The 12,340-nt window shown below is 36.0% G+C and overlaps 1 protein-coding gene across 2 annotated transcripts in view; it reads right to left on the bottom strand.

The window, feature by feature from the left end:
* LOC139135912 (plexin-A4-like) overlaps positions 1-12,340 on the bottom strand; it is a 195,948-nt gene that overhangs the window by 15,043 nt on the left and 168,565 nt on the right. For both annotated transcript variants that reach the window (XM_070703688.1, XM_070703687.1), the window contains exons 17-25: positions 11,568-11,750; positions 8,938-9,031; positions 7,843-8,085; positions 7,215-7,391; positions 6,398-6,635; positions 5,626-5,771; positions 4,663-4,781; positions 1,681-1,746; positions 570-644 (exon numbers count right to left, since the gene is read on the bottom strand). In XM_070703688.1, the coding sequence (XP_070559789.1) occupies positions 570-644; positions 1,681-1,746; positions 4,663-4,781; positions 5,626-5,771; positions 6,398-6,635; positions 7,215-7,391; positions 7,843-8,085; positions 8,938-9,031; positions 11,568-11,750 (1,341 nt within the window). The remainder of the gene's footprint in view (positions 1-569; positions 645-1,680; positions 1,747-4,662; positions 4,782-5,625; positions 5,772-6,397; positions 6,636-7,214; positions 7,392-7,842; positions 8,086-8,937; positions 9,032-11,567; positions 11,751-12,340) is intronic.

Here is a 12,340-nt window from a genome sequence, read left to right as displayed (position 1 = left end):
GGAAGTATGACTAACAACAGCAAATTCACAGATCGATTCGCTAACACTTGCATCACCCTCATACATGGGGACGTCTTTGCTTGCTTTGTTTTGTGCGCCATTTCTGCGCTATCAGTAACTTTTTCAGGGCAGACAATGGCTCGAAATTCATAATTTGTACCATCGCACAGTCGAGAGAAAACCCCGAGTACATCGTGTAAACATAATGACATGCCCTACAAATGATTGCAACAACATTATTCCTATTATTATTTGAAACAAATAAAGCACACAAAGCACACAACTCAGGTAAATATATTCAAATGAAGTTTTAGGTAGAAACAACATGATTGAGTTTCACACGGGTCTCAGTCACAACATGTACATGCCACCCCTCCCTACATACGCCTTGATATGAAAGGAAGTGGTCATATTCCAGAGACAACGATAAGATGTGACACTGTATACGCTCAAGAGTAACACATTTGTAATGCAGTTCTTCATACCTGGTAGAAAAGCCTTAAAATGTTCAGATGATGTTTTCATTGAGAACTAAAATGATTTAAAACTTTGTTTGAGACTGACTTTACCTCCTCAACATTGATTTAGTTCTATTGTCTTCCTCTGCTTCCTCAGCTGCTTCAGCCAGTAACACCTTCAACACGCTGCACAGAACAAATAAAAACACGGCTGACAAACCATCTTAGGGATACAAATTTTAGTACATATGAAATGTTTTTGTTAAGAAATCATAATCTTTCAGTCACTATCCCATTATGGATTAAATGGCCTTGTCTGGTGTTTTATACTTAATGGATGGTTTTAATCGTTTTAGTTGTACATGTGTCCATAACTAATCTTAATTTCTTTACTTTTGGTGATAAAAAAGTAAATCAGGTATACTGTTTAAGTCTGGCATTCACTTTAAATACATCAATGTTCCACTTTCATCAGAACATCTGATCAGATGGTACATTTTGAAATGTCTGTAAAGGGTAAATTTATCACAGTCCATCGTTCCTTGAGTCAGGATAAGAAATACTGGCCAAGCAACAGTTTGGCAATGAATAACTCTGGCCACATTAACACTAGGGCCGTTAAATTTTTCATTTTGCATTGTTGCTTGCAACTATTGGAGGACCTAGAAATATCAAGGTGAGATTATTTTGTATCTAAATCTGGATCCTCCTCTTCTTCAAATCATATAATCACAAGTTGTCAAAGAGCAAGTATAGTGGCTGAAGAAGCTGTTTTAGACAAGAGCGCTGATCGCAATTTCAGGTTTATTACTAAATATAACTGTACATGCACGACATCAGACACCATCGCCTAAAATTCAGACACATTTTGTTGTTGCATGCGAGGCTGTTATGGCAGCTTGTAGTCTGGGTCATCAATTAATGAGATTCTAGTATCCACTGTAACATTCAGACATTTTACTTTCATCGTCCTTGCGGAAAATGTGGACAAATATGTTTATATATTAATGAAAGAAAATTGACATTATTTGCAATCAGCGCTATTGAAAACGATTCAGTGGAATGTGGTATTGCAAAGAAAACATTTAGTAAAAATGTGTACATGTAGATTACCACTGTACGTTACAAGGGACAATACTGGTACATGGAGCAAAAATTTTATTTAGAACACTAAACTTTAATGGTAAGGTCTCAGTTATCATAAGTTGAACATCTAACTTACTCAGTCAGATACGACATTTTCTTTTCTCCCTGAAGAATTATTGTCAACAGAGAACCAACATTGACTCTGTAAAATAAAGATGAGGTATAAAACGTAAGTCTTTGTCACTAAAACACACAGAAAGAGAAGAGAATCAAATAAAGTAAATGATGAACTATGCAAAATGTTTTTCCCGATCTTTGAATTCATAAAAGTTATCTTCAAAAACACAAATGAGGATTATATTAAAGTTGTCTCTCGTATTAAAAGAGACTTACGTTTTTGCATTAATGACCATAGTATGCTCATGATGACATGAATGAAAGTGAACAAATGCCTGTAGACATACATGTCTGTCTGTCTACAGTCTATAACAATCATCCACTTCAGGTTAACTAAATTTCCACCGTTGTCGATTCAATTGCAACAGCATGTTATCAAAGGATTTTTACTTATTACTTCACTTGTATATTCCACCAGTCATCCGAAATGATACATCCCTACATGTTCTTAGATTCCTTGATGGGATATACAGGTGATGATACAGAACAACTGTACGGTGTCACATATTATGGACAAAAAATGTGTAGACTAAGTACCGTAATATAATGTTAATCATATCATGAGAATGTACACCCTAAATATAAGTCACATTCACCACAGTACAGTGCAAAGCCCAGGTTGACAACTTCATCCTGATCACAACCACTCCAAATGGAGGAAAAAGTACCCTGAGAGAGTCTAAACATCACCACATATATAAATGTTCATGGCGGCTATACAAGGCAACAACGGCACGGCGCAATCTTTACCTTCTCGACAATATTTTGTGTCCTTGTTTCTGATACAACAGTATTGTCACATAACTTAGCTTACATAGTAATTCTTAAATTATTTCACAAAAAAGAGCATGAAATCTTGGTGTTTAGTGGCTGCAGTGAGCAACCTCTCTGAAAGCTGTGCCATGGTCAGTGGGCTACAGTGACCACGGTCGTACAAAATGAATGCGAGACTGTGCTTTGCCAACTCAGCCTATCACAGTTAACTAGGCCAACCATGCGAATGCCACAAATAAGTAACAGAAAATCAGTTTGCAAACACAGACATGCATTTTTATCACATAGGCAGCATGATCAAAGACATCTTGCATGGCCAATGATATCATTATCACCAGCATTCTCCGTCATATGGCAGTTGTAAACAAATGTGCACTGAATTTCAATGACAATGGGCAATATTGTTTGTATGTCATTAAAGCAGAAGAAATTTTGCTTATTTCTTACCTTAACAACATTCCACAATGAATGTACAGGAAAAACGGTTAATTTTTGCATGAAAAAATAGCGCAAAGTTAGCATTACTGTGGCTTTAAGTTTTTTATGTGGGATGGTAAATTGTGTATCATCTTCAAAAATGATAGGTGTGAAATGTGTTATATATACCACTTATTTTAATTTTAGGCTGTTTGCCAACGATACAAACATATTTAGATCTGTATGTGCCCAGCAAATAAATTTGAATGACGTCATTTTTCAACTTAATGAGATCGACAAATGGTATAAGGGAAATAAATTAACCATAAATGCAGACAAAACAAACTATATGATTATCAAAACACCCCAGAGAAGGGTTACTTTTGAGGGTAACTTGCGTATTGGTACTACAGTTATTAAAAAAGTTTCTTCAGCAGGTTATCTTGGCGTAAATATTGATTCTTCATTTTCCTGGAAATCACACATTCAGAGAATTGTAAAAGCTATTACACCAAAAATTGGTATTATTTCAAAAATTCGACATTTTGTTCCAAAATCTGTTCTTCTTCATATTTACAACGCTTTTATTTTGCCCCACTTATCCTACTGTACTGAAATTTGGGGAAACGCCTATCAGAATTACCTTGAGCCAATTTTCCTTCTTCAGAAAAAGCTAGTTTGCTTAATCACCTTCTCCGATTTTCATGCTCATTCTGAGCCTTTGTTCCGAAATTTACATATTTTGAATATTTACAAGTTAAGTAAATATTACTCATGTATGTTTATTTTTGACTTAAAGCATAACAATTTACCCCATAGAATTGATCGTTATTTTGACCTTGTCTCTCATGATTATCTAACACGTTCAATTACCGACAATAATATTCGAGCCCCACATACAACTGAGACTTAGAATTATTCAACATAACATGACGTATGCAGTTACCAAACATTGGAACTCTTTACCACTTTCATTAAAGAAACTAGAATCCAGAAGTTTATTCAAAACGGAATTGCATTCTTATTTACTAAATTAATTTTACAAACTCTAGTGTCATATTTATTTTAGTGTTATATTTATATATTTGTTGTTGCTGATTGACAATTTATTTATTTTTTTTATTACAATTACCACTCATTTGCTGACACCCGTCTGTCTCATATACGTACGTATGATTGCTTTCTTATACTTTTTTCTTTGAGATTCGGGCCATGGACTAGATTAGTCTCTATGGACTATTTCCATGGTCCTCACCAGAAACATTGTAACGTGGTATACTTTGACATTTGTTTTTGTGTTGTAGTTGTTTTTTCTTTCTGGTGAAATAAATTTGATGATTGATGATTGATGATTGACTTGGTGTGTAATGTTTCTAACAATTACATGACTTAAAGTCTGAAAATCAGTGGCAAGTACACTACAGTACACTGAAATTTACATATTTTTAAATTTATTGAACACTTATTAGAATTGCAATAAGGAAAACTTAGTTGTGATTAAGTAATACTTCACATGCTAGCATAGATAAAGTTGTACTGTGCCTTGCTAACAGTAAATGATAAGAGGTGGATGAGATGAACATGACTTTTATTTTGCAACAACACACTTGACCATGCAACTACATAACACCTACCTAACTAATATTCAGGCGGTTATCATAAAGACCCTGCATTCATATTGACAAATGGCAGATCAAATGATGAAAATTAGGCATAAAATGGTCATATTCATCTTTTTGAAGCTACTTACCTATCCCTCACTGTCATTGTTTTCTGCTCCTCAAGAGTACGGATGAACACCAGGCAAAAATTCTTGTTGGCGAGCAAAGAATAGAACTCCTCTAATCCTGCATGAGTACCACTTGTGATCTGCAAAAAGACAATTGCAAACAAGTAAGCGACAACCTATTGAGCAACAACACAGCTCTGCTTTAATACTTTGGGGCAATGTTTTAAAACATAGAAATCTGGATTAAAGACTTCAAAAAAAGATCATGTCAAACACATAACTGCAAGACTCAACTTGAAGTTGAAATGATGATGTACAAAACTGATGCAATAATAATTCCAGTGTTTTTTATATGAACAAACACAAACTATACAATTTGCTGATTCCATTACAATTGGATGGAATGTAACTGATATCTACAAATCTAACAAAGTATTCTTCAGTGTTCAAGTTGAAGTTTTGCCTATCTTTGTACCAGACTATCTGTTTTCATGAATAGAGCATAATTTGTTACATGTACCGGTATGTTTCATGATAGACACTAAACTTATGGCAAATGATTTCCAGGCAACTATGTTGGATAATTCTGCATGCATATAAGTTGACATCCATCGGTAAGTCGAAATCCTTGTCCATATTTGCAACTTAGGAAGGTGATTTGTGAATACTTGTATAAGAGGTCTCTAGACATGATCAAATGGGTTGTCAATAGAGCTACAAACTTTGGACAGATATATATACATGTAATAAAAACAGCAATACTTTGAACAACACAAATAATAATGCACATTTGCATTCACAGAAATGATGTTTACCAATTTACAAGTGTAACTTTTAGTAGCTAGGTAACAATGTATTCAATCCATCCTATATCTCTTCTCTAAAGGAGTCAAAACATGGCATAAAATAATCCTTAAATGCGTATACATCTTGTAGAACTTTTTGAAAGTCGTTCCAATATTGAAAATAACATACAACACTTACTTCTGCTCCCCTTTGCAATACTGGGTGATCACTTTGCCCAGCAAACATCATATTCACTGCATAGGTATTGAAGTCAAGAAACGGGATGCCACTATCAAGGACGTCCTTTGTCACATCGGACATGTCAGTTTGTAGTTCAGTAAATGCTATAAACAAATGTAAGTCGGGGATTGATGAGACATGTACTGAGATACTACCATTTGTACCAGTGAAAATGTGCTCTACCATGGAGTGTGAACCTTTTGCCTCAGTGTACTTTCTTTGGATACAGTGATGAAATCAGACTACTGATTTTGGTACTCTTAGGGCCAATTCAACTTATATGTTGAGGCTGTCACATGACACAAGCCTGGCGACAGTAAATGTGGCATCTATAAAACTCAACCATCTCACAACCCCTGGTTTGCTATGCGACTTCTAACCTCTTCCCTATATTAAAATGCGCCCGAAACGCAAAACAAAACCTGAAGGCTATACAATGCCATAAAGTAAACCCATATCAAAACCTTGATGAACATGCAAGCCCTGAGGTAAATGCCTGGGGAAACCAGGCTGGCCATGTTGAATTTCATACATCAGTCAAATTTTCCTTGTGTATGTGACATACCAAGTCAGTGAAAATGGTTTGGTTCTTCACCCCTTTTAACTGGCTTGGCAGGATAAAAGGTGGCAGAAATTTTATACAGGTCAAGTAACAATGAGGCACATATCTCTCAATATAATAACATGAAATAACAATAATAAGAACAGTCAGTAAGACTATACAACTTACCTCTCTTGCATTCATCCCTGACATCTTGTTGAAACTTGTCTGCCTTCTTCTGCAAATCATTAAATGCTTTGTCTTTGTTTGAAACCCTCCTTTGGAAAACAACCAGGAGAATAATTATAATGATGATCAAGAGACCAGCAGCTGCAGCAACCCCTGCGATGATTTCAATTGGTATAGGGTTGTCTATTTTGGGATACCTCAAGTAGCCAATGTAGAAGTGTAAGTTTCCAACTTCAACCTGAAATAAAAATGATCAATCACATCAGTGGTTCAGGATGGTCCTACTTAAATTTGTAAATCTCAAATGTCCCATGGACCTGGTAATGTATTACCTTCAATGAAAGTGATCATTGGACCAGTTCAATGTCATCTTGGCATCCAATTCTAACAGGATATCAAAGGTAAATGGTGATTATGACTCAACAATGCATGGTTCAGTATCGCAATTAAAAAAGGAAAAATATCAGGGTACTTTCATAAGTACTTTCTTTGGACAAGGAAAATGCCATACAATATCGTCATGTGACAGATTATTTCCATACTTAAGCAGAACCTTTTTTCATCTCATCTTTTAAGCTTTATATTATTGACATTGGAGTGCAGGTTTTGTAGCAATCAGGTGAGTGTTATATTAAAAATTTCGCACAAACAAATCATGTGGTGTATTTTTCAACACAAAAGTACACTTACCTGAGAACATACTGCGCTGTTTCACACTTTAGAATTTACACTAAACTAAATTTTCATGCACTTGGCTAAATAAATAGTTTGATTTTTGCATTGAGACTAACTTCATATACTAATAGAATACACTTACTCTGACTTCTGGAAGACGATTGTCAGTTGGACTGCCTGTTTTGTTTACCGCTGGTGGTTGCTCTTCTGGTGCTATACAGTTCAGTTGTACTCCTGACAAACTAACGACTATGCAATCTTCTTGACCAATAGTGACATAGACCTCATCACTAGTGGAAGCCAAATCCAAATCTTTTCCCTTTAAAGTTGACCGAGAAAGAAGCTAGAGTATTTCAACGCTTCTAAATCACAGGGACATAATTTTATTTTTAACACACATTTCATTAGTACAACACATGTATTTGTCCATCGTTACATTCTGATGAATAAGGTTATCTACCAATACAAGTAAGTGTTATTACACTAACAAAAATGATGTGTCTCATGATAGATGAAAGATGTTTGCTAATTCCTAAATAGTGTTAAATTTCCAATGCACTATCAATCTAGACTTGTAAACTTTATTCCAGCAATATATATGTCCCCCATTTCAAGAGTAACTGCAAATGCTTAATATGTTACATGTCAACTACAATTAAACAGACTCTGTTCTCTCTCTGTTCAGAAATGAAAAATTGGATTTGAAAAATTCCATACTTGATTTATCTCTGAAAAGCACCTAAAATATGTAGAGGTACTTTGAAAATTACCTGAATTACAACCTGACCTTCATGTTCTCGGATGTTATCATCCTCTGCAAATGGGTAATATTCTGGATCGACTGCGACGTCAAATTCAAGATTAAGCTGACGGACACTCTCAACAGCGTCCATAATAAATCCAACAGAAACCTCAGTGTAATTGGATTGTCGCTTCTTACGTCGTGACTGTGTCAAGTCTACAGGTGGTGTGATACACTGCATAAAGGTGTTCGTATGTACAACACATGGTTCCTACAAAGAGAAAGATGGAAAAAAAAACAACAAGAAAGATGGAAAAAAACAACATGAAGCATTGGAAACATTGAATTCTCATATCCTCCAAAAGTAAACAGAATGACCCAAACTTCTTTTATACTTAGATATAGACCTAAAATGTTTTACAGACTGATTCTCAAGTTCTAAATTTTTAAAGAAAATGGAAACGAAGGTGCAGTAACTGGTTTTTTCCATTGTATTTTCATTTTTTGCTTGAATTCACAACATTTTGTAAAATTACAAATTACAATTGAATTACGAAGGTAGAAATACTATTCACCTTGAGACTTAATTTGCCTTGAAAATCTGTAGTCACGGAAGAGAGGTCCTTAGGGAAATATTTGACTATGTTGGCATAAAATTACAGTAACTTCAAATGTAAACTACCGTACTGGTATTATGAGGTTATTACGAAAATACAGCAAAGGATGCTTGAGGACGTTTCGTGCAATGTCAACAATTTTTCTTCCGATTTTATCGCACCAGTGTGGAACTCTACCTCGGACGTGCTTCTGCAAGTTTTTGACTGTGTGCACTACACACATGTACGTACATGCACAGCGCGCGCGAGACTTTTTCTGGCACTCGTCCAAGGGGTCCCTTGAAACCGTTCTACAGTAAACGCGCAGATTCAGCCGCTGGGAATGGGGCGCCTTGAGACCGTACGCGTTACAGAACGGGCGTTCCATATGGCTGTAGCACACGCAAAATTCTATTGTTCTCGATGGTAGATGTATAATAATGTACAGTATCCATAAAATATATATTATTTATGCAAGATCCCTCCGCAAGACCGTGATCTTCATTCACATAAATGTAAATACTTACATCAGACAGGAAAGGTTTATACGTTGTTATCAGCATTAATGGTTCTTGTATTGATTTGAAGTGGGTACCTGTGACATTAATTGTACGACCACCGCTAGAAAAAAATACAATATTCAATATCTTCAATACACTGTCTGTACTAGAACATAGTATTATTGTCCCTTCAGTGTGAGGGCACTTCTTTTGGTTAAGGCAGATTTTTTGTCATACCACATATCCGAATACTCAGAGCTAATTAAATTTACTAGAATACCATAATTCTGTGTCGTATCAGCACAAGTGTCATTGTGCTGCTGAAGCAATCTCTTCTACAGCACAAACGAATCTGACACAAACACTGTTACAAGTTCACAAAAGGAACAGGTGATCTTGATATCAAATTTACCATATATCAATGCCAAATATTTTACAAATGATAGAAAAAAACATAACCTTGGCAAGTACATGTACGATACATACATTTTTATAGAAGCATTTTCTGAAGGAAATTGATCAAAACACAAAAATTTCAAAAGTGCATTAAATTATGCAAACAGTTGACAGACAACAACAGATGTCAGCCGCTAGATGATGATAGACTGTTATCTCATTGATAAGCTGAGCTTAGAACAATGACATGAACTTCAACGGAACTATAATAAGATAACTCAACAAATTCTATAGGGGTTATTACACGAAGTTTGGGCGATACCGCGTCGTATTCTCGTGATGTGTCCGTATTTTGACGAGTTGCGCAGCAACGAGTCAAAATACGGACACATCACGAGAATACGACGCGGTATCGCCCTAACTTCGTGTAATAACCCCTTTATCATACATGCATGCTTTGGATGACTGTTTTCCTACAGACGCTCCAAAATTAGCGACGAAATCAACTTGAAATCGACCTTGCTTCCTCAAGGCTGTACTTATAAAAAAGTTGGTTGCTGAGGAGTGATGACAACCGTATCACTTCTTGATATTATTCCGCTATTGGGCCATTCCACTTCAGAGGAGTGTTTATGGAGAACTTTTAAAGCAGACAATTTAGATATTACGATGTCGACACAGGTTTTCACAATTTGAAGAAGATTTATTTTAGTTTAAAAGACGGTGGGTGTAAAACATAGGCGGGAGTTTGTAAAATGAGTGTGTTTTCGTGTTTTGATACATTACCTCATCCCTGCGTGAAAGTTATGAGGCCGTCAAAATCAGGTCAAAATACTCGCGCCATGCTCAAACTCTATCGAGTATGAACAGCTGAGAGCACAGAGAGCAAGCAGCTCTGCGACAAAGGGAATGCACATACAGTGGATATTATACCCGTACCAGTCAGTTTATCTCGAAGAATTATACATGTTCCCAGACGTCAAATATGTAGAATTTACCATCTCAGTAAGCGGATTAGTGAAAACATGGAGTGAGTACATTGTAAGCTGTAGTGTCGTACCTCGTGAGTCGTTCGTGATTTTGTTGCTGTACGAATAAAACATTTCAAAGGTATTTCCGTCGTCTGCTTGTATATTTTCTTTCCTGGCTTGCCTAAATAGAACTAAACTTCCTTGAACAACCTATGCGAAAGTTTGACTTTCCCTAGATGGTACATTGTATCTGAAACCCGCACCGCATCGGTGCCACCAGACACGATCATGACCTGTGCACTGACAGGTACAAATCGGAAATATCATGTGCACCTTCAACCTTGTCTGTCGCGAGTATTTTCAGTGCGGTTGGATTTTCGTGGCTCATTTACGACTGTAAACGATGTAATTCACTGCCCAGATACTTTAAGCTCATCAACAGGAAACTTGTCGTAAAGCGATTCTATCATGATGCTCTGTCAACCAATATCATTACGTGTAATCATACATCCATGGTGTAATCTTCAGCAGCGTAGACGACACGAAAACACTGCACCGTGCACCGCCACGGGACCGGCCGTGAATTGACAGGTGTCGGCAAATTATACAAATTTTCAATACGTTTGTTTGTATGTTTTTGGTACAACTGTACTTGTGCCTAAGTGCAATGCCCATGAAGTGACTGCAAACAACAGAATTTTGACCATAATCATAATCCATGACGTTTCGGATTGTCATTTGTCTTATTCGCTCAGCTGTTTTATATGTACATATACCAACGGAGGTCATGCATACAGCGAAGGTCACGCGTACGCGTCGCTGTAAGTAGTTCGGTTACAGTGAAAATATAATTCGTATTTTCACTAGTTAAAATATGGGCTCATATCAGTACCGTCTGAACAATAGAAGAATGGCAATACAGGCACAGCATGTATGATAACTATATTATTACTACTGGTATATTTGGCTGCATAAAATATTCTTGTTCCTATAGCCCTCCACATTTTTATGTCAACAACATTGTATGGGCAGAGTAGCTGCCATTTCGTTTGTTTACTTTATTTTACTTTCCTTATCAAGGACCAGATGTAGTTTGCAAATCTCTAAAACTAACAACATTCACCCTTCAACAGCGTAACTGACAGTAAATATCATAAGGATGGAGTCATGTGGGCATGGATACATTATGTTTTATATTGATTGATGTTCTGATAAGTTCCACATGAGGTACCGGTATGTAAAATTTCATCCAAGAATGCATAGCATTACGTAGACTTAAATATAATTTACCTCTGCATACTTTCTTTAGGATCCAGTTCTGTAACTGTAGGGTCCTCTGTATACTTGAACTCTTTTTCCTCAGGAGCAAAGCGTTCAGATCCATCAAATGACATTGTCAGTTTGGCTGTATCAGTAATATTTGAAGATGTGGTATTGCATAGAACAAGAGTTTCATTCAAAACATCCTCCATTCTGCCAGAGAAATAATAGGATGGGGTGTCACACAACATGAATGAACTGTGAAAAGTTGATTTACTAAAAAGTTTTGATGACTTGTGTTTGTACACTGCATCATATTCATTCAGAACATGCTGATTATACAAATACAACAGTGTGATAGAAGATACGGAGTTCTAATCAGGCTCATGGCTCTTCGGTGGTTCAATATTTGTACAATAACACTCAATTTGTGTTTTATAATTTACATCTCTTTGGACCTAAATTAAAATACAAGCAGCTACAAAATATGAATGAAAGATTGCCTATTTATGACATGGAAACAGGTGCAAAAAAGATGAAGTATGTATTGCCAAAATTTGCAGAAATGACCCCTGATTTTTCTTCTAGATTTTGAATAGGAATGTTTCATAATTTATTTGATTGGACTGAGTATGTAAGATTTATTCAGTTATCAAGGTGGCCTGATTGATATTCTTTCAAAGTAGTATCAATATGACTTTCAATCAAAAGTCTTAAAGCATAGAGACTGATCAATAAAAATATTAGATTCTTGTTTGGTTCACACTTTTGCTATTCAAGACAAAATCTTACAACACACTGAG

The sequence above is a fragment of the Ptychodera flava genome, chromosome 6, assembly GCF_041260155.1.
Source record: "Ptychodera flava strain L36383 chromosome 6, AS_Pfla_20210202, whole genome shotgun sequence".
In the NCBI taxonomy this organism is placed as follows: domain Eukaryota; kingdom Metazoa; phylum Hemichordata; class Enteropneusta; family Ptychoderidae; genus Ptychodera; species Ptychodera flava.
The sequence above is the reverse complement of the archived record's forward strand: the minus strand, read 5'-3'. Positions and strand labels throughout refer to the sequence as shown.